Below are 25,231 nucleotides of genomic sequence, written 5' to 3'. Positions count from 1 at the left end.
CCTGTGCATCAACTGAGATGAAAATAAAGCAGTTGGCCATGTCTCTCTCTCTCTCTCTCTCTCTCTCTCTCTCTCTTTCTCTCCCCACCCCCTGTCATATGACAGCAGCTTGTGCTCCAGTTGGATGGAGACCATCGCCATAGTAACCTTGACAAATCGTTGATGTCACCACTGAATTTGTGAATGAAGAGAGAAAATGAAGGGAAAGCAAAAGACTGTGATAACCTGTTCTGTGATTAACTGTGCACAAATGAAAGTCCTGTACTCTGCATTATTAACTGGTTTCTGGGTTTTGCTTTGTTTTGTTTTGTTGGGGGGGGGGGGGGGTGTTAAAAGAGCTGTAGAAAAGAGATGCCACTGAAATCCCAGCTTCCTAAAATGGTGTTTGGTTGTTGGCCACCAAAAGAGAGTGTATTCACTCTTGGATAAACCAAATCTGGGAAAATGATGTGATTAAGTATTGGCTAGGAGAAAGAGCATTGACTTTGCAGGGGAGCCACACTGTGTCATAGTGCCAGAGCTATTTTCTGTTCCTTCTCAACCGATTATTGCTATTAATGAGAGAGCTAAAATGAGTGAGAGAGAGGCATATCTTCTCTGCTATTAACTTAACACATCTCTTATTTTTGCACTGTCTTTTTGAAACCTATTATATATTTTTGTGATATGGCTTTCTAGTGGTTTGTGAGTGTAAAATGGTTATATAGTGCTTGGCTGTTTGTGGCAGTCTGTATTTTTCTCCTCATATAGGAACCTTTTTAAGGGTTCTAACTAGCTTGAAGGTCTTACAGACAATATCACCTTTACATCCCAGTTTGAGAGAATGTAGTTCAGAAAATGTAGTGCAGCTGTCTGATTTCTTCATATATTTATATTTATTCTCTGTTTGTACTACTGAATAAGGCTTGTCCACATACGACGTAACAGTGATACTGCTTGTAAGACGTATATTCAATTAAATGTTTGCATTTATGGGATTTAGCAGACACTCATCCAGAGTGACTTACAAAAGTGCTTTAGTTGTCTACTCAAAGTATCTATCTTTCTCTCTCTCTCTCTCTCTCTCTCTCTCTCTCTCTCTCTCTCTCTCTCTCTCTCTCTCTCTTTATATATATATATATATATATATATATATATATATATATATATATATATATATATATATATATTGAAAAAAGGTCTCTCTGTGACCTTGTGGTTTTAGAAATCCACTGCCACATCTCAAAAGGCAGTTTGGCAGTGGCACTTTGGCCCCTAAAGTGCAAATAAGGCGCACACCAGGAGGTAGAAAGCTTCGGAACCAAAAGCTTAGACAAACCACGAAGAACCTCTTTTGTGTCAGCTATTCTCTCTGAGGCGAGGATGCCAATGGGAATAAAACGCACGCGCATTAAGGACTTTGTAAAAGGGGGCGGATCTGTCAGCTACCAAAAGGGGCGGGGTGGAGGTGGGTGTGCGACACAGCTGATGCTACCCACCCCCCACCCCATCACCTCATCCTTGCTCCGGGCGTTAGTGGCGGATCTCCGTGCATCGTCTCGCTCGTTCATTCTCCCCGCAAACCGAGAGCGACCTCGGGACCTGGCCGAGCGGGGCTCGCGAACCGAGCGGACGAGCAGCCATTCCACGCGAAACAGAAGCGCGCGGCGCCAGTGCAACCAGTAAGTGGCAGGGTGCTGGGATGGAGCCTCCTCGCGTCCTGGGCGCCGTAGCGTTGTCTCGCCAACACCTGTGTTTCCCTCCCGCTCTCTAGCTCGCGTACTCCGCGCTGGCGGAGGCTGTTAAAAACTGTATGTCTACCGGTCTCACCCGCGGTATGTTTAGTGTAACACGAGGAGAGAGATTTTCCGTGTTTACCGTTTTTGCTCGTTCGAGTGAGAGTAAAAGACGATTGTGATTTTTTTTTATGATAGAGAAAGGGACCAGGGTGCAGAACGCCGTGTTAAACGACGATTGCCCCCCCCCCCCCAACCCCCCCGAATATTGGCAAGAGAACTGAAATTATTTTATTGGAATAAAACGCGTTATGTAATGCATTAAAGAGATACGGACATAGGGGAACAGGGAAAGAGAGAGAAAAACATCCAACAGGATTGTTCATCCTGTGTGGCGTTGCTGTTTGTGGTGCACGGCGTAGCGAGACTGCCGTGGGCTCTCTATTGTGCCAGTACGCGCCGCCAGGAAGGCTCTACGGACGGGAGGCAGCACTAGCTTTCGTGGAGCCGCCGTTCACGGAAAACACCGACATTAGTGCGTTGCCTAATATGCGCTCAAGCCCGCAGACGCAGCCCAAATGCGCCCGATTTGTTTCTTACCAGGCCCGTGAATCCATTGTAAGCGCTATTATGGGATGTGACGACCCAAACGTTGTTAGGCGTGTTTGTGAATGTACGTACGTATTTATGTGCGCGGTTTACTGGGGTACTGGGGGCGTCATGGAGGTGAAGGTGTTGGGCAGTTGTGTCATTTACAAAGCATGGCGATGAAGGGGTCGTATGTACAGTAGTAGCACGGAGCAAGGCCTGGGTGGAAGGCTGCGTACAGCCACTGATTGGTTCTGGATATCAGTGTAGGCCACACCATCACAACCTGCATACACAAACTGACAGTTTCTATTTTCATGTCCTCTCTCTCTGTTTTTTTTTTTTTTTATGTACTTTAGTGTTTTGACTCTAGGGTTATGAAAGGAAGTAAAGACTGCTGCTTTGACATCCGATGCCAATTAAAGACCTGATATCCACGAGTGCATCAGTACTGCAGGCAACATCATTATCACAGTGTCTCAGATTATCTGGAGGAGGGAATTATAGAGGTGTTTATGTGCGTGTGCGTGTGCGTGAGAGAAACAGAGACATACACACACACACGCGCGCGCGCGCAGAGAAGCAGCGCGAGCGTAACTGTGTGTGTGTGTGTGCGCGGGGCTACATGAAGCACGGGAGTGATGATGTAATGCGTGTGAGTGAGCGACTGTAGCAGAGAGAGGTAGTGGAGGCACGTGCCACTGCCAATCCAAGCCAGGACCCCTGCTGGACAAATGACGATAGTGCACTCAGCCGCTGCTGCCTCCTAAGATGGCACATGGCTTACAGTTTAATAACGTTCATCGTAAATCTAACACGTTGCAAAGGCGTCATGAAGCAAACGGCTGTACATGTATTGTCTATAAGGCAAGGACATTTGAGTTACATCCTTCAGTGAAAGAAGACAGGCGACCACGCATTTCCCCAAAACCTTTGGAATATTTTAACGTATTTATTTATGTGTAGAAAACGTTTTGTTTATAAAATAACCACAAAGTACATATAGAGTGATGTCAGAATCAGGCAAATATTGCAGATGTAATTTGTTGCATGTACTATGAAAGTGATAGTGATACTGCATTAGGGGTATTTAAACTACATAATAAAGGACAGCTAGTATAAAGAGCAAACCACCTCAGTTATGACAAAATTGTAATGTATTACCATATAATATCAAATCAACTTCTTATTAGTGAATTGTTTAATATTGTAGTTAAATTAAATATGACATTTTGATTTTGTGTATTGAAATTTGAAGACCATGAATTTAGACGAGGTAATGACTTCTAGTGAGGCTGTTTGGATTGTTTCAACATGTGAGACTTTTGCTTGGGACATCGCCCTTGTGTCATTTTATAATGAAATTTCTCAGTCAGTCAAACAGCACAGGATTTTTTTTTTTTTTTCTCAGAGGAGATGTTAAACATATAAGACCAACATCCATTGGAGTTTACAGGAAACACAGTAGTAAAATTCCTTATGTAAATCAGTACAATCTGCCTCTGCACAGGTGAATAATTAACCCAACAGTTTTAATCTTCGGACGTGTCAGGGTGTGTCTTGTTTGCCCCTGAAAATAAAACTCTGGAGCAAATAGTTTTGTTTGAATGTTTTTGCGGTTTCACTTTAGCATTATGACCTGAGACAGCTAGAGAGCTGGTTCCAGTTCATGGAAGTTTTTTCCAGTGCGCAGCACATCCTGCAGGTGCGTTTGATATATGTAATAACTATTTAATTATCAAGGAATGGGGTCCTGTTAGCACTGCAGATATCATAACATCAAAAAATGATCGTAAAACTATAATGTGAAAAAATTAATGTGACTGAGTGAGATCATTACAACTGTATGTTTCTTTTCTTTCTTAATACATATTAATTTTGTAGTCATTAAACATTATAGTAAGGACCTTTGAGCATTTTCGTTTGTTTGGAATTGTCTGACAGATTTTTTGTTGCTAGTTGTATTATATTGTTGGGCCTGACAACCTTAATATGGATATACATTTTAATCAGGGAGTATTATTTTCAAGATTGTGATTTACACCTTGATTTAACGCTTAGTATCTGATTAAATTCAGCTTCCAGTTAACAACAGGTCAACTATATGCTCTTGAAATATTAGTGTTATTCTTCATCTAGAACTTTGAAAGCATGGCATGGAGCCACAGCTGGATCCCTGGTCCCACCACTGGTCTGTAGTCCCTGGATCATGGACGTCTTTCCCCAGACCACCCCGGCCCCTGCCACCCAGGCTGGTGCTCCTGGGATGTGCTTCTGAAGAGCTCAGCCCAGATCTTTACCTCTGCTGTGTTTCCATTTTCACCCCTAAGTTACATCAGTCAAACTTGACAAATGCATTTAAAGGCTTCCTAACTAAGATTCATTTCAGTGTCTACATTGCTGTTCTTGGATTTTTTAGTATTTCAAATTTTTTTTTTTTTTTTGTACTTCCATTCATGGTAAAAGTGTGATAAAGTGGGAGTTGGTGTGATAAGTTTGGCTTTTGTTAGCGTTTTGTAATGAATGTTGTCAGTCAAGTTTGGGCAGTTCCTTAGTGAGGTTGTTCTGTGTACACCTGCCCTTGGGGAACTCCAGAGGGTTGGAATCAGGATCTGGTGGGTAAATAGTATTAAGGCTGAAGTTTCATACTAAACTTTCTAGCTCAACATAGTCTTTGTGTTTACACTCCAAAAAACAGTCCAGTTTACAAAAATGGTTCCAGGAAATCTGGAATAAAATAATAATAATTCTGTAATAAAATCTTAATAATTCTACAGATAAGCAAATCATCTAGCTTGGAATGTATTTAAACAATTTTTTTTACCTCATATATACACTTATACACACACACACACACACACACACACACACACACACACACACACACACACACACACACACACACATATATATATATATATATATATATATATATTTATATGCACTCTAAGAATTCTTTGTAAGCTATCTAGTGCCTGAACATCCACTAGCCGATAGCAAAATGTATAATACAGATTATTGTTCTGTTAGCAATTTTTAATGTACCCAGAATTTTAAAGCTGCAACAAGCAACTTGTTTTTTAAATAATATTCAGTGTACTAATATTTACCTATGTGTAAGGCATCGTGTGCTCATGGTCTCTCCTGTGATTTTTGTGTGTGTGTGTGTGTGTGATGCATGTGTTTCTCTGTTCTTTGCTCCTGTGTAGTGGGGGCACTTGCGCCCCAGCCCTGCCGCCCTGCCTGCCCCAGCCTGCAGGGGTCGCCGGCGGCTGAGTGAGGGGCGCCGTGCTCCTGGCATGGGCAGCGTTGGCAGTGGAGCCTCCAGCCAGCGGGCCATCACCATGCGCAGTGTGGGCACACGCACCACCCCCAACGGCCCCCTGGCGGCTGTGCCGCCCCCCAACCCCACCGCCCGCCGTCGCCTGGACGACCGCAGCTTCAGCGCCGATCGCCTCCCACCGCCGGGCACAAAGTCAGCGGGCGTGTCGGCAGACGAGCGCACTTGCGGCGTCGAGCGGGAGTGCTATGGCAACGGGCGTGGTGGGCATGCAGATTCGGAGCGCGGCCTGGGCAACGGCGCTGGCCGGCAGCATGCGGGTAACGGCCCATTCGCCAATGGCGGCGGGAGGAGGGAGGGCCACAGGCGGGGCGAGAGTCTGGACCTGTGCGGGAACAGCGTCGTTCTCAACAATGACAAGAACAGCCACCAGGCACCCATGCAACACAAGGACAAGTGCAAAGCCAAGCTGGACAACCATAACCCCCCCAACATTACGCCCATCTCTGGCAAGCTGGAACAGGCACAGGTACAGCACTTCCTCAGAGAGGTCTTCCTCGGAGAGGAAGGTGTTGTATTCTGCTGACATAGCCATTAACAAACACAGTGTAGGCCACAGTGATTGAAGCTCTCAAAGGTACATTATAATGGAATTGGAAAGAAAAGGTAGTGATGCTAACACTACAGTTGTTATAAAGTATGCAGTGGAGATGAGTTGCTCTTGTTAAAATTCATGGACAAAGGTCTCGATGAAAGGAGGAGTAGAATTATTCTGAGGCTGTCCAACTTTATCCTTTTAAGGGACCCTTAACTGAAATCAGGCAGAATCACCCTGCAGGGTCTGTAACGTTTTCTGTCACGCCCCCCCTTTGGAGGAAGAAACATGCACCCCCCATGATGAGAAATTGGGCAAAGTGTAACTTTAATGAACTGACACTAACAAATAAGATCACGAACACTCCTTTCACCGTTCTTTCAGTAAATTACATTGTGCAGATAAAGAGCTACTTACAGTTAAACTTGATCAAAGCATGAGGCCAGTTGGCGCTACCCTCCGAGAGTGCTGGGCTGTCCTGTGTCACAGCAGGGACAGCGGTTGGAAAGACGTGGTGCTTGGCATCATGCGTCTCAGAGGAAGCACCTGCTCACTGCTCAGTCCATGGCTGGTAGTTGTCCTACAGGTTAGCTAGCTGGTGGGTGGGAACTGGCATAATGATTCATTTGTGAGAAAACGGGGATAACATTGGAGGAAATATAAATGGCAACTAAATAGGTTTTAGAAAATTTGCAATCACTTTGATACAACGATAACAGTTAAGTGACCTATTAATGTGACTGGAGTGTTTAAGTGTCTTCTTAATTTGTTGGCTCTCACACTGCGAGAATTTTTAATGTGAACCCAAGAGTAAGAGAGGCTTTGTAATATTTTCGGGACTTGATTTTTGGTTGATCACAGTGACTTGCCTTGTTTTTCTCTTTTTTTGTCCCCCGTCGCTGTCAAATACGTCTCCATTCTGTAAACCTACAGACTCCCTGCGTGAATGCATATGACTACTAACGAGAAAACTCGGGTTGTTTATTGTTCTGCCATGACAAAGATTCCAACGTCAAAACATTAGTTACGCGGTACTTTCTCCCGGGTCTCATGCGGCCCTCTGTCATGCTTGTGCTCCCCAGAGGAGGAGCACACCACACACTTAGAGAAACGCTGCTATAAAAAAGCAACGAGTAAAAGGTTTTCCCTGAGTGGCTATTTCTGTGCTAATCCAGATGTAGGTTACTTCAAGCTGTATGTAGGTTCATCATCCTTTCATACGAAGTTGGAGCTTGCTCAGAATCCATACGCAATATGTGTTGTGCCAGTGTCTAATCTAGTCATATGTTCTTAGAATTTCACACATGATCAGATGTGCAGGTGAACAAATTTTTTTTCCCTTGCTTTCCCGTTTAGGACCCAGACACGCTGGTCCGTCCCTCTGCCTTCAAACCTGTGGTGCCCAAGAGCTTTAACTCCATGCAGAACCTGGTGTGCCCCCTGCAGGCTAGCACAGGTGTAGGAGGGGGCCCAGGCAGTGGGGCCAATGGGGGCAGTGGGGGTGACAGAGGGGGGCAGGCCGCTTCTGGATCCCGGCGGGACCAGGACAGTCCCAGTGGGCAGGGGAGCCAGTCCGGGGGTGGCCGGGCGGCACAGGGCAGCCTATCAGACTCTGGGAGGAACTCTCTGACCAGCCTGCCCACCTATGCAGGCTCGGGTTATGGGCCGCCCCCGGCCCTAGGGCCCCTCAGTGCCTCCACCAGCCACATCAACCGGCTGGGCACGGCCGGCCTGGACAAGCCAGACAAGCCAGGCTACCAGAACGGCCTGAGCGCCTCGGACAGCGGCCGCTCGTCCTCGGGCAAGAGCTCCTCTTCTTACCAGCGGCTCAGCCACCTGAGCGACGCACCCGTACCCCTGCGACCCTCGCCATCCTCCGACGATGTCATCCGCGACCTGGAGGACCGCCTGTGGGAGAGGGAGCAGGAGGTGAGGCAGGATGCAATGTCTGGGATTATGGAATAGCAGCAAAAACCTGCAATAGCCGAAGCATGCTGCAGCAGGTTTGCATGCAGTGTTTGAATCAACTTTAAAAGTGTACTTTTATATTGTATTTTCATTAGTAAATTAATGTCGCCATATTTTATTGTGAATAATTTGGTATTGTTGGATTTTTGTCTTTACTTGGTCTAAAGGGGCAAAGGTTATGCTACAAAGCCATACATTTTATTGTGGTTTATTTGCGTCATTGTTATGTCATCTTGGTTAGTTGGTACAGTGTGTCAAATGTAAAAGGTTTTTGCTCTTAAGTCACCCACCTAGTTCTCAGTCATGGGGTTTTTTTCAGCATCACTGTCACAGATGAAGAAGAGGCTATAAAAGGCTATATTTTAATAAGTGTATAATAATATACTATTACATTGTCTAACCCTGTTATATACAAAATCAGTGATTTTCAGCGATATATTACTAGCGACCCCAAAAAAGTGAGATCCACCATACCTCCACTGCCTGAAAGAACCCCCCTAACAGGCCACCTGGTCATCCCTCCCTCCCTCTCTCCCTCTCACCCTTGCTCCCTTGTTCCCTCTCTCCCTCTCTTCACCCCCAGGTCCTCCACATGCGGCGGAACCTGGACCAGAGCGAGGCGGCCATCGCGCAGGTGTTTGAGGAGAAGCAGCGCGTGTGGGAGCACGAGATGGAGGAGCTGCGTCAGAACTACGCGGGGCGGCTGCAGCAGGTGACGCGCCGCGCCCAGCGCTCCCAGCAGGCCCTGCAGGCCCAGATCGCCCGGCTGCAGCAGGACAAACGCCGGCTGCAGGATGACATGACCGTGCTCCTGGCCCAGCGCGAGGAGCTGGAGAAGAAGTGCCTGGACTTCAGGAAGGAGCAGGCTGACCTCCTGCCCAAGCTGGAGGAGACAAAGTGGGAGGTGAGACGGATAGGCGATGGATCACAGCAGTTTGGATTGCACTTACATGTACAGCAATATAATAAACTCCATATCTACAAGCTCTAAGATGCATTTCCCAAAGGCATCGTAACACCAAGATCATTGTTAAATGGTGGACGAGTATCACACTCGCATATCAAACACTATGATGAGGGTCCAGCACAATGAATCCAGGATGCAACAAGATCAGGAACTGCAGTCAACAAACGATAAATCATTTGCTTTTAGATCTTCTTACATCCAAGTCCTTCCAACACTTAAAAGAGTTAAAATGCCAAATCCTCAAGTATGAGGGAAAACATTATTAACTGATTTATGAAAATTGAAAGCCTGAAACATTTTTCCTGACTGATATTAGCATTGAATTGCACTTGAAGATGAATGGTGATGATGATGGATGCAATAAACGCTATATATTAACCCATCTATTCATCTTCTTACATCAGAGTCCCTTCACTGCTGTTAGTGTTAATTACATCAGGCATAGCGCAGGTAGCTCCCAGGAGTGGTGTGACCACTTAGACGTCACCTCCTGTACTCCTCTCCTCTTCTCACCTGCTCCCCTCTGCAGGTGTGCCAGAAGGCGGGCGAGATCTCCCTCCTGAAGCAGCAGCTCCGAGAGAGCCAGGGTGAGGTGACCCAGCGTGCGGGTGAGATGGTGGCCCTCCGAAACCAGCTGAAGGAGCTCAACGCCCAGCTGAGGGAGCGGGAGGAGGCGGAGATCAGCCTCAAAGAGTCCTTCTGCACGAAGACCCTGGAGCTGGAGCGCTGCGAAGCCGAGCTGCAGGCCATGCTGGCCGAGGTGAGAGAGTGACGCCTGTCTGCATGTGTCCGTTTACCCGAACTATGTAGCAGTATGCTTGGTTCATTATTTTTTAGGCATTCATCAGGAAGTGACGGGATAATGAGGAGTTATGTCATTGCGTTTCGCTGAAGCTCTCGTAATCAATTTTTCAGTTCTTGATTTCTTTTGCCATACTTAACCAGAGAAGCAGTGTCCCCCTTGTAATCTATCCCACACCGTCCATCCAAACCTTTTTCTAAAGTCCCTTCCTCTGTGACAGGCAGAATTAGCACTTATCCCTCAGGCAGGAGGCACTGACTCACTGTATACTTACACAGTTGGACTGTGTGAAAGTATTTTGGCTTTTTTCTTCTTCATAGAGCAACTACTCTATTAATAGCTATCATTACTAAGAGTGTCACCTGTGTCAGCTTTAATTCTGTAATTCTGTCATAATTTTATTCACTGTATCATTTGTGCTCTCTGCTCTGCAGACCAAGGTCACCTTGCCTAAGTACTGAACATTCACTGCTTTACGTGTACATAATTGTCTTCTCTTATCTGACACTCCTCATTCAACTCGGCGTTTCCTTTGCTGGAGAAGATGATTGTGTGACGAGGAACAAACATCCAGTGATGTGGTCCCTTAAAGAGCTCGTCCCTGTTAAATAAAGTGGTCTCATTGCCCGACCTGCTTGTCTCTCCTGCCTCCTCTCTTCCCTCGCAGGTAACCGTGCTGCGAGACAAGCTGAGCGCGTTCGAGGCGGAGGTGGCTGGACTGAAGAAAGCCCTGAGTGAGCTCAGCGGCAGTGGCTCTACTCTCAGCCGCACGCCCGAGCCCAGCCTGGCCGACGTGGGCCATCTGGTGCTGTCCCGCAGCAGAGAGCGCCTCCTCTCGCCCCTGAGCCCACCGGAGGGCCCCAGCTCACTGCCTCCTCTGCCCCTGCCCGCTCCGCCTGCCCCAGACGCTCTGCTCAGCCTGCAGAGCGACGACTCCAAGGTGCAGAGGCAGGAGGCGGGTGAGCTGCGGCGGCAGCTGGAGCTGCTCCAAAGCGAGCTGCGCGTGGAGCGGCAACAGCGCGAGCGTCAGGCCCTCACCTTCGCCCAGGAGCGCCACACCTGGCAGGGGGAGAAGGAGCGTGTGCTCAAGTATCAGGCGCAGCTGCAGCTCAGCTACGTCGAGATGCTGCAGAAGAACCAGGCCTTGGAGGAACGCGTGGACCAGCTCGGGGTGCAGCTCTCCATCCCTGTCCCGCCCCCGGCCCTGCCCCCAGACCCACCCCCAACTTTGGCCCTACCCTCGCCGGGCTCGTCGCCACCCAATGCGATCAGCCCAGAGGTCCCCATCCTGGCACCCATAACCGTGTCGCTTACGTCTCCGACCCCCCCAGCTGAGGAAAAGAAGATGCCTGTGCTCCATCAGCTGGCGCCCCCCTGGCCTGTGCCCACACGCTTGGAGAGGATCGAGTCCACAGAGATCTGACAGCGGGTGAATGTGACCTCTTTGATGCAGTACCACTTAGAGCACCAGTTACAATAGTGTTAAGTACAACCACCTCCCCCACCCCCCACTAATCCCCCTGCACCAAAACAAAAAAGGTCTGCAACTTCTGAGGATAGTCCAAGGATGCCCTGCTGAATGAGGCTGACAGGGTTGAGGGGTGAAATCTGGGATATGGTTATGTGAGGCTTCATTGACTGGCCTAGAAACATTCTTGTGTCTTGAAAGGCGTTGGTTTAGTATTGTGTGTAGGTGGAGTTGGCTCCAAATCTGTAGCTAAGGAGAAAGAGTAGCTGGATTTAACACTCAGGGGATATGGGATTAGGGATTAATAATCCAGATTAAAGGCAAGGGATCAGGCATTAATAATACAGTCTTAAGGATAGACTGTTGGAGCTTTTAGCCAGGGTACCCTCCTATCAGGAGAGTATCTGTCTGACACCGGCTCTCAGTATACCAGTCACGATGCCAAACTCACACGTCATCATGGTTGAACTTCTATGACCTGAATCCTAACATAGATCTAAACAGACATCAGACTAAAGTCTAGAAACACTGTGGGTATAAGTTATATGTTACTCTTTAAATTGTTCTTCAACTACACCAAGCCCACAACAAACAGCTTGATAAACAAAATATGGGAAAAATATGAGTTTTTTTTTGTAATTTTAATGAGAAGCCACATGGAGATGAGATGCTCTCCTGTTTATGGTGCTTGTCCATACCACACAATTGTTTTTCTTGGTTTGTTTGTTTATTTATTTGTTTTATTTTTGAACAGAAGGACCAAATATCTATGAGGTGTTGCTGGTCTTGAGGTCTCTTGTAGTGGGTGTAGTTCAAGTATTTATTACCAATGGACTCCAGCGCCTTAGGGTATGTTTTTTTTTTTTGTGTGTGTGTGTGTGGGAGTTCACCTCAACCCCCTGTGCTCTTAGCAAAAGCAGTGGCGGAGGACTAACGTGTGGTCATTTTGACTCAGAACTTATTACCAGAACATCACTTTTGCCTTTTTTTTTTGTTTTGTTCCATGTTTCTAAACAACGTAGAATATATTAGAAAGAGCGTGAGAGTGAGGTGTTAAAAAAACACAAATTGGTTAATGCACTTTGCTTTGGTCTCAGACAATGTTTTTCTTTTAAGAGAGGTGTGAATTGTGAACGAACAGCATATCTGCTGGGTGACGTTTGGCTTATGAAGCTGCCGGTTAGAGGAGGTGCAAGCGGCTGAGCCAAAACAAAAAATTTAAATAAAAAAAAAATAAATAGACAATGCTATGAGGGCAATCGGAATAGTATGTGGGTAAGGGTGCACTTTTGAAGTACACCCCGCAAGTTGATAAATTGATTATATGAGCAGGAACGTATCTTCTTCCAAAAAGAATATGTGTCAATGTATACTTTCTGAAAGTATCATTTAGAATATTTGACTTTAAAAATATAATATGCAGTAGATTGAAGTGGTGTTCACCGTGTACACAGGCTGCATTGCCATATATGAATGAGTTATAAAGACTTAAGTGTGGATCGTGTGGATGTTGAGGGGGATTAGGTAGTGAGTTTGTGTAGTATGAATTAAGACTGTGGGAAGAAAAGGGTTAGATAAATTTACAACAGGTGGTGACAAGACAACAGAGGTGGTAAAGTGGTAGCATTTAAAAAAAGAACTATAACACCTTCTGTCACAAAGCTTACAGCAGTATCATAAGCCCTGTTTTATGACCGTTTGGGGCACAGAGAATCACTGGCCGTGCAACCTCAAAAGGTCACTGACATGAAGGCTGCTTTGAGAAAGGCCCCTATTCCTGCTAGGAATATCCGCCAGTGAAACAATGTCTCGGCTGGGCTGATCAGACACATGCTTCCCAACCGCAAACAGGTGCTTTTGTAACAATAATACTTTGAAGAATTATCCTTTGGAGAAACAGGGGCCCTCTCAGCACAGACAGACCTGATTTAACTCATAAGCAAATTACACTACTCTGGTTCTTTTGTGCTGAAGTAAATTATTATTATTATTTTAATACAGAAAACTGGCACATTAAAACAATTTGGGCTGTCCCATGACACACAGCTATAACATGACACCCTCAATGACCTTGCCCCTACCATTAAATAATGCCACAGTTTGTGGCAGCCTCGTGTATACATCCCAAATGAAACACTGCTGCTTTTTGTGACATCAAAATAGATTTAATTTTGCCAGTTATGCTACATGGCTTTGATATTTGTCTCACACGCACCTAACTTTATTACTGCATGTGCCGTTCTGATCACAGCCAAGCGTAGTCTGAAACTGCCTACTGATTTGAGATTAATTATCTGATCTTTCATAGCTTTATGACATTGGGTGTTAGGTGAGTACAAAGCTTTAGATGGACACCACCCCTCCACTGATTCTGGCCACATTTGCTGCTATGTAATTCTGTTGTGTCCTGCTATGTTCTTGGTAGAAACAAAGGGGCAGTTGACTGCATGTAAATATCATTGTTATTTATGTGTACATATCTATTCTATCCAAATATACTGAGCTATTGCGTGTGAATACTTTTGTGAATTAATGAGACTGACATGTCAGCTTTTATTTTTCAAACTATCAATATAGGAATATAATATATGAATCTTTAAAAATTTCAGTCGGCCATTACATGTAACAATCAAAGTAAATACATGAAAGCTCCTCATGTTTTTCCCCCTCTGTCTCACAGTTCTTAAAATGTAAGAAGGAAGGACAAACTGTCACCGATGTTTTCATTCTGATTTTTTATGCTTCAAAATCGCTTGGGGAAAAAAAAGCATATCTTAGCAAATATGAACTCAAATAATAAAGATGTGAATAAAAACAAATTTTCACCTAGGGTTTTTTTGTTTGTTTGTATTTCAGCACAGATGTCATTAAGGGTCACAGTGAGTGGGAGAAGCCTTTTCTGAGCAAATCTGGAATACCACAACAGTGGTACCATACCTATGTTTAGAGTGTTTACAAAGTCAACTAAAGGTCACATACAGATATGATGCAGATCAGGATAAGCATATTTTAAATGACAATTCAAATAATAAAAACAAGTAAAATATGAGGAATGAATAAATAGCAAAGAAGATGGGCAAATAAAACCGCACTTCACTGGACGTTCTCGTCACGAATGAGATTGGTTGAGATTGGTTGGTTCCTCTTCATGGTAGAATTGGTTTCGTCCAGCAGTTTCCACCTTTGTGTCCGTGCTGAGACACTGTACTACGTATGACATGACGTCTGGTTCAGGCAATGGAGGCACATGGGCAGCAGCATGTCCATGCTGACCTCGAAAGTGTACGATGTTCTGTCGTGCGCAGAATAATTTGACGGATTGAGACTTACTTCCAGTGTAAGTGGGGGATCTTTCTCACACGTTTATACCATTTAGTTCTCGCGCGGCAGCTTTAGGTATGGAATACGAGCCAGCTCGCTAGCCTATTAACTAGTACACTAAGATAAGATAAGCTACCTTCATAGCTAGAATGAATGACATCGAATTGAATGTGAAGTTTTCCCGACCGTTACAGGGAAGCGAGCACGTTATAATATGTATAGTACTAATTCACGGATGATGTTTAGATAAATATTGTCTAACTAATTTGGTTTATAACTACAAGCTAGCTAGGTACGATAAATATTCAACCAACATCCAGAGCTGAAGTGCAGTTGACCGTGACACTTCCGTTTTGATATGTCGCAGAATTGGGAAAATAGCAATAGCTGTGCAGTCCTAGCTAAGTACACAAGTATGTACCGTGATTAACCTTTATTATAAACCAACCCCTTTCTTCTGCAAGGACCGTCAATTTGACATTACTGTGTTGACTGTCTAGCTAAGCTAGGTAAATAAATTATTATTCTAACATTTAGCCGTTTCATAAGACCTGTTTTAAACGCCTAAAAACATGCAAATTATTGTTGCCATTTTTTGCTAAAAGGAACCGTTGAGCGCGAATGCGTGTAGGAGCGAAATGTATTGCCATAAATATTTTACAGGATAATAACACTTAGGTTCGTTATGTTCTGCTCCGTATACTGGGAACTTTGTATGAAAGTTCTTTAGCATAAATCTTTTCCTCATGTTTCTTCAGTATAGACCCATGTCTACGAGGGCATTGTTGCGTTATGTGGCCAAGCTGCGGCACGCCCACTCGCACCTCAGGCTAGAGTGCAGGCACATCTCCTCGCGACAGAAGAAGGGCAAACACGAGGGGGAAGAGGAGAATGGTCCTGAAAAGTTACAATCCCTGGTGTACAATCCTTCTGCTTACTACCAAAACAAAGTGGAGCGGTCTGTGCTCTTGCGAGATGCTTCTGGGTTGGATGAGGAGAAGGAGGCGGGCTCTCCAGCCGTGGTCAGTGCAGTGTTCAGACAGCCGGGCAACCCGTACACTGTGAGCTCCTCGCGCCGCTTATCTAGCGCCAAGAACATGCTGCTCGGTCTGGCTTTGAACGGGGAAGCAGCTGGCAAAAGGAACAAACCTGTCAAAAACCAAAAAGGCAACAAGCTGGATGTGAAAGTGGACACGCGCGCCTTTCAGAGATGCAGGCCAGAGTATAGCAGCTTTACTCATGACGTATCCCGCCGTCCAGCTGTCCTTCACATAAAGGAGGCCTTGTTACTGCTTCATAAAGTAACTCTGATAAAAGGCAACATGGAGCCTTCAGACATAACCAGCCTTCTTTGTGAACTGGGCCGCGTGGCCCCTGAACAGACTGTGGTGGTAAGAGGCGATACGTGCTTCTACATGCTTCTGCGCCACACCATGGAGAGCCTGCCGAGCTTCACGCACACACAGCTGCTGGAGATCCTGCAGTCCTTCTTGGCTCTGGAACTCTCCCCCTCGCACGCTGTGCTCGGCCAGCTGGAGAGCGAGTTTGCTCGCCGGGCAGGTGTGATGGAGCTACGGCAGCTGCTGCTCGCAGCCGACCTGTGGAGAAGCCTTAGATGCTCAGTGCCGCAGTACCTGGAGAGGCTGGGCGACGTCATCAGCCGACACTTCGGCCAGATGGGACCACCAGAGCTGGTACAGTTCATGTACGTGCTGGGAGAGAGCAGATATTGCCCTGCTTCACTCCTGCCACCCCTGGAAGTGCTTCTCATGCGTCATCTGGATCGGCTGAAGGGTGAAGAGCTGGTGACTGTTTGTTTGGGCCTGTTTAAATCGCAGAGCTCGCTGTCGGAGGGAGCCGTGCGCAGGCTTGTTGACCGGACCCTTGCTGTGATCGAGCACGTGAGTGACTTTGGCCTGGTTAATGTGATGAAGCTGATGCGCTTCAGCCACCTGGACCATGTGCCCTGGCTGGAGGCCATGGCCAATGAGGTGCCTCGCCGGGCGCCGCAGATGGGCGTGCAGGGCCTCATGCACGTGGCCCTGGCCTGCTCTGCACTGCACTACCGTGATGACCGTATTCTCCTTTCTGTGGCCCAGCATTTGCCCCAGAAGGCCTCGCACTACAGGAGCAAAGATGCCGCCAAGCTCCTGTGGGCATTCGGTACCCTGGGCATCGTTCCTGGCCAGTACACCAGCCTGTACTCTGGTCTCACTGAAGTGCTGCGGGAACGGCAGGCCGAATTCCAGCGCTTCCCTGAGCACCTCCTCACGGCTCTGCTTGGCCTGGCATTCGCGGGTGAGTTCCCCCACGACCTGCTGAGCCTGGCACTGAGCCCCACCTTCATCAGGCAAGCCAGCCAACTGCAGAAGATGGAGCTGAAGAAGGACCTGTTCACTCTGGACGGAACGGTGGGAATTGAGCTGCCCGGCTGGACCGGACCGCGACTGAGCCCGCCACTCAGGGAGGAGGTGACGAAGCAGCTGTGGGACTACGCCCAGTCCGACGTGTGTCTAAAGATGGAGGTGGTGGAGGCGGAATCCATGCTGAAGGAGCTGCTGGGTGGAGAGGCTTTCGTGTGCAAGCGAATGATCCTACCTCACATGCGCTCCATAGACCTCGAAGTGCACCTAGACCCCAGTGATAAACCCCTGAGTCTGACCTCAGACCCCCTTGTCGGCAGCCCTGCTTCAGATGAGGGCTCGTGCGGCCCTTTGGGATGGGAAGCAGGGCACGTGGGAGTGAACCTGACCGACGACCTGCTGGCCCAGCTCACCCATGCCAAGAACACGCTGCTACAGCCTTCAGCGTGTCCTGCCCGGTGCCCGAACCTTTGCCCCGTGGAGCCGCAGGGTGAGAGAGGGGGTATCCTCAGTGTGGGAGTTGACCTGAGTGACGACCTCTGGCACGCCCTGACCAAGCGCAAGGGACTCTCCCCTGCAGTCGGCCAGGTCCCCTCCAGGCCTGCCCGCCGGCGGCTTGCCATCCAGGTGACGAATCGGAACCACTACTGTTACCGGACCCGGCAGCTACTTGGGCTCCACGCCATGAAGAGGAGGCAGCTGGAACTGGAGGGGTATGGGGTTGTGGAACTGCCGTACTGGGAGTGGTTACCTCTGCTGCGCCGGGCCCGTGTTGAGAAACTTGCCTACCTGCACTGCAAGATTTTTAGTAGCTTAGAAGCTGCAAAGAGGTGACTGCTGATCTCGCATTCAAGTGTTTCCATGTGATTTGCAGAAATTAACATATCAGCTGCCAATTTGTCAGTTACATCTTGTCACACAGTTTCATGAAATATTAATTAAAATCGGCATGGTGTAAAAGTGTCAACACATTGCGATTTATGACTTCACAAAATAATCTATTGTAATGCTTTTACTGCTTCCTAAAGATGTGAATGTAAAGCTTAAAATCTTTAGATATAAACTGATAAAGCAATATCTAATCAGTGCTACGATTGCTGAACATAGTGGAAGTCTAATTTGAGGTATTGTGTAGGCTTACATTACATGTGTCTCCTTACCTGATAGTTAGTTACTTTTACAATATGGTGCTAATATATAATAATACAATAATATATAATAATGTGATGATAAAACAAAAAGTTACTTATTTGGTTAAGAACTTATGAAATGTGTTTCTGTGAAATAACTCGCTAGCAAGTCCCAGCGAGCCACTGATCGTCATTAACTGACTCAGCATGCTGGTCACCAGATCTGCACTGTCAAACCTCTTCAGCAAGTAAGACTTGTGGAATTAGGAAAAGAAACGAGCAGTTATCTCGTAGCACGCTTGTTAATTATCGAGTACTGTTTGGTGTACCCTCCACATGTCCTTCGAGTTGCAGTCTTTGTGTTCTTCGGCAGAACTTGCTGTTCGTGTTTCTCTGGGATCTATGAGCGGGAAACGCACAGCATCAACCCCCCCGTTGGCCTTCTCCAACCCGGCTTGGCCGTCACCTCGGTGACGGGGAGCCTTCCATCACAAGTGTCCTGCCAGCAGCAGAAAGAGAGGAGGGAGGAGAAACGGACACAATTTGGACAGAAATATTAAACTGGCTTGAATTAGTGTGGCGTCTTGGTGTCTTCCAGTAGCCTTCCTTAGGGAGAGATTTCCAAAAAGGTTTTGAAAATGGATATTACACATCTAACGATGTTAATCCCATTAGACAAAAACTTCATATTGCTGTTTTTAAATGAACAGGAATGTTAATAGAGGCTGTTGCCAGGAGACATGTACATTACCCTTATCTTAACTTATACCCAACTGTATAATCAGCTGCTGTCAACTCACAGTAGTGAAATGGAGAGACTGAGACTAGGGACACTAACAAGAACAACAGGTTTGACAAATATGCCAGTAATTATTAAGAAGATTATTTCAAGATAAAATAATGTAGTTTCTGGTATAAAGCAGATGTATAGGATCTATTTATTCTGCTTTTTAAAGTCCATTGTTTGCCAAAAATGAGGTCAATAATGTTAGTTTTCAATTAATAAGTTAACAGTAACAATGTAGTTTTATCAACATTTTAAAATGTAATGGAGTGTTTAAAAACACACTATTAATGGTTAATTCACATTTAATTAAAACCTAAGTTTAAAAGTACTCCATTGTGTATTTTGTATAACGGCGTCTCATGCTACCACGTCGCCATTTCAATAAACGTATTTAGCTCTCGTTACTCTTGCGCCCTCTAGTGACCGATCACCTCTAGTGACAACAAGCTCACCCAGCTTGCCTCGCGTATTCCTTATTCAAAACCCAATTTTATTGATGGATGAAATATACATCACAAAACAATGCAATCACGGATCCCAAAACTATTTAGTTTATTGTCAGTTGTATAACAAAATTTGTCATCGTGATATATAGAAATCTGCTTACATTTACAGAGCGGACCAGCAAGACTGCAAGTCCAACAGCAGCGCAAGTGTGGGTAACGCGTTACTGGACGCAGAGTTTGTGCAAAGATACTTTAACTGGAACACATTCAGAGCTGTGGCTCAGATTTGTGCCAGTCCTTTTCAGTAGGACCGAAAAGAAGTGCATTAGTCCCCTTATTAATTCAAATAAGCTGAAATATGTAGAGTCTGTACTGTGGACAGACACAATGTTCTGCCAAAAAAAACAAAAAAAAAACAAAACAAAAAAGCCCCACAAGAAACGTAGTAAAACAAGGCTCGATGTGTTTTCCAAAATGGAAAGACACATTTGAAGAAGCTGGACTCAGAATTATAGACATTCCTCCTGGACAGGTATGTAAACGCGAACTGTATAATGCGGTGAACTGAATGGCAGACTTCACATACCGAATCGAGTAGATGAATCTTTATCACTTAGACACCCAAGTAAAGTAATACTTTAAGTGAACCACGTTCAGAGAAATGTTGCACTCGTGATCTGCATCAAACTCCCGTGGATAAGGATGCAGCGAAAGTCAAATACAATGTACAGTTGGGAGACACGTTGGTGAGTCTAATGGAGTGTCCGACTTGGCTTAGTTCTATGCCTTTCCTGATGCTTATAATTTATAATTAACAGATTTTACCTCGTAGATTGAAAGTGAAGTCATAACAATTTTGGTGATAAAACTGTAACGGAATCGACGGATTCTCGTAGATTTTAGAGGCATGATTTGAGTTCATGCACGGGCTTTGAAGGAGCAAAAACGTTCCTGTGTTGTTGTTCAGCCGCTAGAGGTGCTGTTGCTTGAGTGTTGATTTTTTTGTTTGCATTTTGCACGCAAGTGTTAATAATTGTTCAACAAACTTCACTAAATCAATAAACCACTTCTCAATTTCCACTGTTTTGTAGAAGTGCACGGATCCTGCCAGGGCGGCTCTCCTCGCGAGATGAAAGTGGTCTCGAGCGCGACACCAACGCGGGAATTACGCGAGTCACGCGCACAGCTGACAGTTGCTCTCTCAGAAGCTCTTCAAAGAGTATCCGTAGCGTAATACCCAAAATAAATGGCCGAGACTGAGGAATTAATCAAAAGTATTTGTGATAACCCGGAACTTTACAACAGCACATCGAATGAATATGGAAGTAACGAGAATGAATTTCAGCACACACTATAAATGTACAATGCAGTCCCCAATTATTTACACCTAAATGAGTCTATATATTAATGGCTACATGAAGGTAAGGTTTAAGCCTAAATTTACTACACTTCGGGAATTAGAAGGTACCTAAATGTAAAAATCAAAATATGCCCTTAACAGGTCGATTAGCAACAAATGACCCCATATTTAATTTTTGGACATTCCAGCTAAGACAATAGTTAGCAGCTGTAAGTATGGCAAGTATGTTAGATTTATATAATGGTGCACTTAACACCACAACTATAATTTCACCAAGGAAAATGTAACTGGATAGATTATGCCAAAACATCTTAAGAGAAATAAGACTCTGGTTTTTATTTAAAATTAAATCAGGGAGGGAAGGACACCAAGGAGAGAACATTTACAGTAATTTGTACTGTATTCACCTCACTATGAAGGAGGATTTTTTAAAAAGATATGTTCAACTTCATCCATTGCTGTTGAAAAGAAAAAAAAAGTAAAAACCTGTCACCGCTAGTGAAACCTTGTTCAAACTTGTGCAATCGCTGTCCATAACTTAGCCATTGATCGCCGTTCTCAGAGAGAAGACAATCCTCACATCCGTCGGGTGTAATAGCTTATGCAATGAGGAGCCAAAACATGATGACAAGCGCCACGAACAGGAAGAGGCGAGACAGGAACTGTTCATCCATGTGCTGCGGGGTCCCAGGGGCTGCTGGGAAGTTTAGAAAGGAGGAGGGTGTTATACATGTGGCACTGAAGAGTCAGGAGAAGGTATTGATCCCCAGATTCTCTGTTTATTTTCAGTTGTGAAGAAACTGGGTCCATTTCTTTAGTCAGAAAGAAGGATACTACTAGTCTGACATAAGGCAGTCCAACAACAAAGGAGTGTGATCAAACTTAAGAAGCAGGACAGAGTGAGGAGGAGGTGAGAAGAGAGGGGGATGGATGGTAAGAGGGGTGGATGAGTCTTGGGGGAACAGAGCACATCAACTTCTGCCTCACAGGCATACCATGCCATAGAAGAGTTACAGAGAAATTCAGAAAAAGTATACATGTGCAAACATAATACAGAGGAGGAAGCTATGTCATTTTATGGAATTAGAGTGACCAGAAACACATTTAGATTTACAGTGAGACACTTTTATCCAAAGTGACTTACAATTATGACTGAATACAACATGAGCAATTCACGTTAGAGCTCTCCTTAGGGGAAACCTGGCTGGGGGGGGTTCAAATTGGCAACCTTCTGATTGCTAGTCTAGTAATTTAACCACTAAGCTACAGAATCAGAAACAATCAAAAAGTAAAATGGAGATTAAGTCCTTCAAGGGACATAGCTCCATGACTCAGCCAGGTCACGCCATGTAAATGCTAAAATGCTAAAGGCACCAGGCCTGATTCAGTAACAGGTGAGAAACTAGGGCTACACCTGGGGTGGGGATTGAGGGTGTGGGGGTTGTCATACCTGGGGCTGGCCGTCCATCATTGATATTGAATGCTGTAGCAAAGATGCCAAAAGGAAATGCACCAATCCCAAAGGACATCTGAAAGCCCCCATCTCCAAAGCCAAATCCTTGAAATCCCTGTGGAAAAGAACCACTGCTTTGAACACCAAACAAGAGGTACTAACAAATGTAGAAAAGTGAGTAAATGTAGAACTGTATTTAGTTCACTCGCATTGTGGAAGTACATGGTGTCTGTAGTGGAAGAACTGAGTTTCAGGCTGCACATCTGGGAATTTCTCTAATCGATTCAACATGTCTAGGCTATTGCTACAGCATCTAAGATTGTATTTCATTATAACACCTACCTAATAATCTAAGAATTGATTTTATTTAGGTGAGTATAAATATAAATTCCAAGTATTCCAAGTTATAAAAATAGCTTGTAGCCTATACAACAGATTGAGGACAAGACACAGAGAAATGTGATGCAATCTCAAATGCCAGGTGTTATCATTTCCTGAGAGGGCACCAAAAAGCAGTTTCCCAGTTCTCTCATTGGAGATACTGCTTAATAAGTCCCTTTGGGGGCAGGATTTTTACTAATGAATTACTTGCTCGTTGGCACTACAGTAACTGCCTACTGTAGTAGGCCATGTAATAGTTTCATCACGACTAGCACAACAAGGTCCACGGTATTGCAAATGTGACTTTAGAACATTTCACGCAATCTGACAATCAGTGATCCAGCTAATGTGTTTTCACCAAAAATATGTAAACACTGAAATGGCTCAGACTGGCTTTGTAAAATGGCAGAAATTATTGGTGCTTATTTGTTTGTTTTTCAACTATGACTAACAAATCTGGCTAATTAGCACAAAATGATTTCACTTACGCCGCGATTCTCAGGCTCTGGTCTTTGCCCCTGTGGTCTAGGAGGAGTCCTCTCTCTGAAATTCCAGAAGCAAGAAAGTTAATGCATTCTTTTACCAACTACTACCTTTTTATTTACTTTGTTTGCTTTTTGCAACAGCAATTTTTTTTAAATTGGCTTTTGAGCTGGCAGCATGTGAAATTAATTGACAATGCACACATTTCTGAATAGGAATTTAAAGCATTAAATTGACCTGGGGTCCTGCTGACCAGTGCTACCTCGGCCATACAGTGGGATGACTTTATCTCGGCTGATACCCGCTTTACATACTGGACACACTTGTCTATTTGGTCTGGTTTCCAACCACTGTGAATGGGAATGAGGTGGGGCAGAGACAGACAGAGAGACACACGTCATATACAGATATACTTCAAGGAGAGTAGAAATATAATGTAAAACTTATGTTATAAAATGTTAAATGTACCTGATGCAAGCAGGGCCAACTGAGTCAACAACAGACATGCACCCAAAATGATGGAATGGAAAAAATAAGAGTTAGTATTTGAGACTCCTACCAGCGCTGGTTATTACTGTATTCATTCAGTTCAAGCCCACGGTGCCTTACCAAAACAGGTGGCCGCACAAGCTTATTACAGCGTCCTTGGAAGTGTCCAAACAAATATTGCACTCAAAGGTACTGTCTTGGCTGGCGTTTTCTCCCGCTGCCTGGCCACTGGATCCAGTCGTCGCACTATCGGTGGCCGCCGACCCGGGTGCTTGAGGGGCAGCGCTGGCCATTCTGTCTAAAACGGGGAATCCGAGCTGTATGAGCGGATTGCACAACGTCTAAAAAAGTAAATAAACACACTTATAAATACGTTTGAAAAGAAAACCCAGCAGGTACACATGCAGCACACATTGTACAGCTATGAAAACGGATATCTCTTACACTACATTAAACAGATTTAAGTTACACACCGCAGTGTTTAATACCCAATACGCAAAGCGCATCACATAATTTTGTGAACGATGATTTCTTATGCATTAAAACGACAGTGAAACTGTCAAGCAGAGCTTGTGTTAGCTAGCTAGCTAGTTAATAAACCACTGCTGTATTTTCTATTTAATTCCACAGTTCAGTAAGTTGGCAAGAGCTAGGGCTGCTTTTAACTGGCTGATTAGCTAGGTTAGCTTACGTAGCTGGACAACTTGCTACCTTGTCATACAACAAGCAGATGTGTAACAAAAACGCATTCCTTAAAAACCCCTCATTAAGCAAAGCTACCTTAAACGTTTCGACCAGCAGATCTTGTCTTAGGTGCAAAAATAAATTCTATAGCTCCATTAGTCAAGTCATCAAGTAGGTTACTGCGCTTCACTTTCAGCTGATTGCATCAAGCGTTAGCCCGGAAACTGTACGGCCTTACGTCATACGCAGAGAACCAACCCGCTACGTACTCTGCGTCTGGGGATGTTGCCAGAAATTTTTTCTATTATGTGCATTTCTGCTCAAAAGCTATACTACCAACCACAACCATGAACTATCTCAGCAAAGAATTCATTCGGCTAAAAACATTCGTTTCGCACAGTTTGCAAGAATGACTAAAATATACGCAAACGTAAGTGATGGAATTAAAATAAAGTTCGTACGTAGTGTATATATGTAACAACGCATATACGACAGTTCAACATAGTAACTACCTGAGCGTGAATGTACTGCCAAGAATCAGTGGTAGTGATTGCAGTATTCTGTTAAACGTTAAGACTTGTTAAATGTTCGTTTCTTTTGAGCTCGAAGGCAGGAACATTTGAATATTAACCGACTCTGTTTCGCAAAGTAATAAAACAAGGCCCTTGCTGATGTTCTCTTTGTAAAGAAGGCGTGAATGGCGCTGAGTGGCTATAGCCCCCTGCAGTCTCTGGAAGGGCTTTACCCATCGCCAACGCCTTTGAAGTTCTGCGCGCGGAAACCGTCATTTAGGATGCATTCAATAGATGACAAGCTGTGATGTGCAGAGACGGGGGACTGGGAGAGTCGGATGGGTGTGTGCAGGGTCTGATTTGCAGCGGGGTGGTGGCCTGTGCCACATGGGCCTCCCTGCATTCCGTCGGGCCTTTTTTGTCATTTTTAAAAATGTTG

At 45.2% G+C, this 25,231-nt stretch overlaps 3 protein-coding genes across 5 annotated transcripts; 2 read left to right on the top strand and 1 right to left on the bottom strand.

Moving 5' to 3' along the window:
• The first annotated feature begins 5,602 nt into the window (after nucleotides 1-5,602).
• On the top strand, nucleotides 5,603-14,213 carry LOC113591584 (leucine zipper putative tumor suppressor 3). The gene is made up of 5 exons (XM_035526775.1): nucleotides 5,603-6,112; nucleotides 7,535-8,107; nucleotides 8,730-9,050; nucleotides 9,643-9,873; nucleotides 10,583-14,213. The coding sequence occupies exons 1-5, from the start codon at nucleotides 5,603-5,605 to the stop codon at nucleotides 11,336-11,338; spliced, it is 2,391 nt and encodes a 796-aa protein (XP_035382668.1). The 3' UTR covers nucleotides 11,339-14,213.
• A 398-nt stretch (nucleotides 14,214-14,611) lies between these two features.
• Nucleotides 14,612-18,772, top strand: LOC113591590 (FAST kinase domain-containing protein 5, mitochondrial). Its single transcript, XM_035527699.1, has 2 exons — nucleotides 14,612-14,720; nucleotides 15,463-18,772. The coding sequence occupies exon 2, from the start codon at nucleotides 15,472-15,474 to the stop codon at nucleotides 17,899-17,901; it is 2,430 nt and encodes an 809-aa protein (XP_035383592.1). The 5' UTR covers nucleotides 14,612-14,720; nucleotides 15,463-15,471; the 3' UTR covers nucleotides 17,902-18,772.
• A 2,329-nt stretch (nucleotides 18,773-21,101) lies between these two features.
• rnf185 (ring finger protein 185) lies at nucleotides 21,102-24,501 on the bottom strand. 3 transcript variants are annotated; one of them, XM_035527175.1, is made up of 7 exons: nucleotides 24,377-24,501; nucleotides 23,717-23,937; nucleotides 23,576-23,594; nucleotides 23,345-23,457; nucleotides 23,113-23,167; nucleotides 22,241-22,358; nucleotides 21,102-21,487 (listed from the first exon to the last, which is right to left on the bottom strand). In XM_035527175.1, the coding sequence occupies exons 2-7, from the start codon at nucleotides 23,887-23,889 to the stop codon at nucleotides 21,390-21,392; spliced, it is 576 nt and encodes a 191-aa protein (XP_035383068.1). In that variant the 5' UTR covers nucleotides 23,890-23,937; nucleotides 24,377-24,501; the 3' UTR covers nucleotides 21,102-21,389. The 3 variants fall into 3 exon arrangements, with proteins under 3 accessions (XP_035383068.1, XP_035383071.1, XP_035383069.1); XM_035527178.1 differs by having other exon boundaries at nucleotides 21,102-21,484; XM_035527176.1 differs by having other exon boundaries at nucleotides 23,717-23,894.
• Between the last annotated feature and the right edge of the window lie 730 nt (nucleotides 24,502-25,231).

This window comes from Electrophorus electricus, chromosome 6 (genome assembly GCF_013358815.1).
Source record: "Electrophorus electricus isolate fEleEle1 chromosome 6, fEleEle1.pri, whole genome shotgun sequence".
Lineage (NCBI taxonomy): Eukaryota > Metazoa > Chordata > Actinopteri > Gymnotiformes > Gymnotidae > Electrophorus > Electrophorus electricus.
Note: the sequence above shows the minus strand (reverse complement) of the source record. Positions and strands in the feature narration are given on the sequence as shown.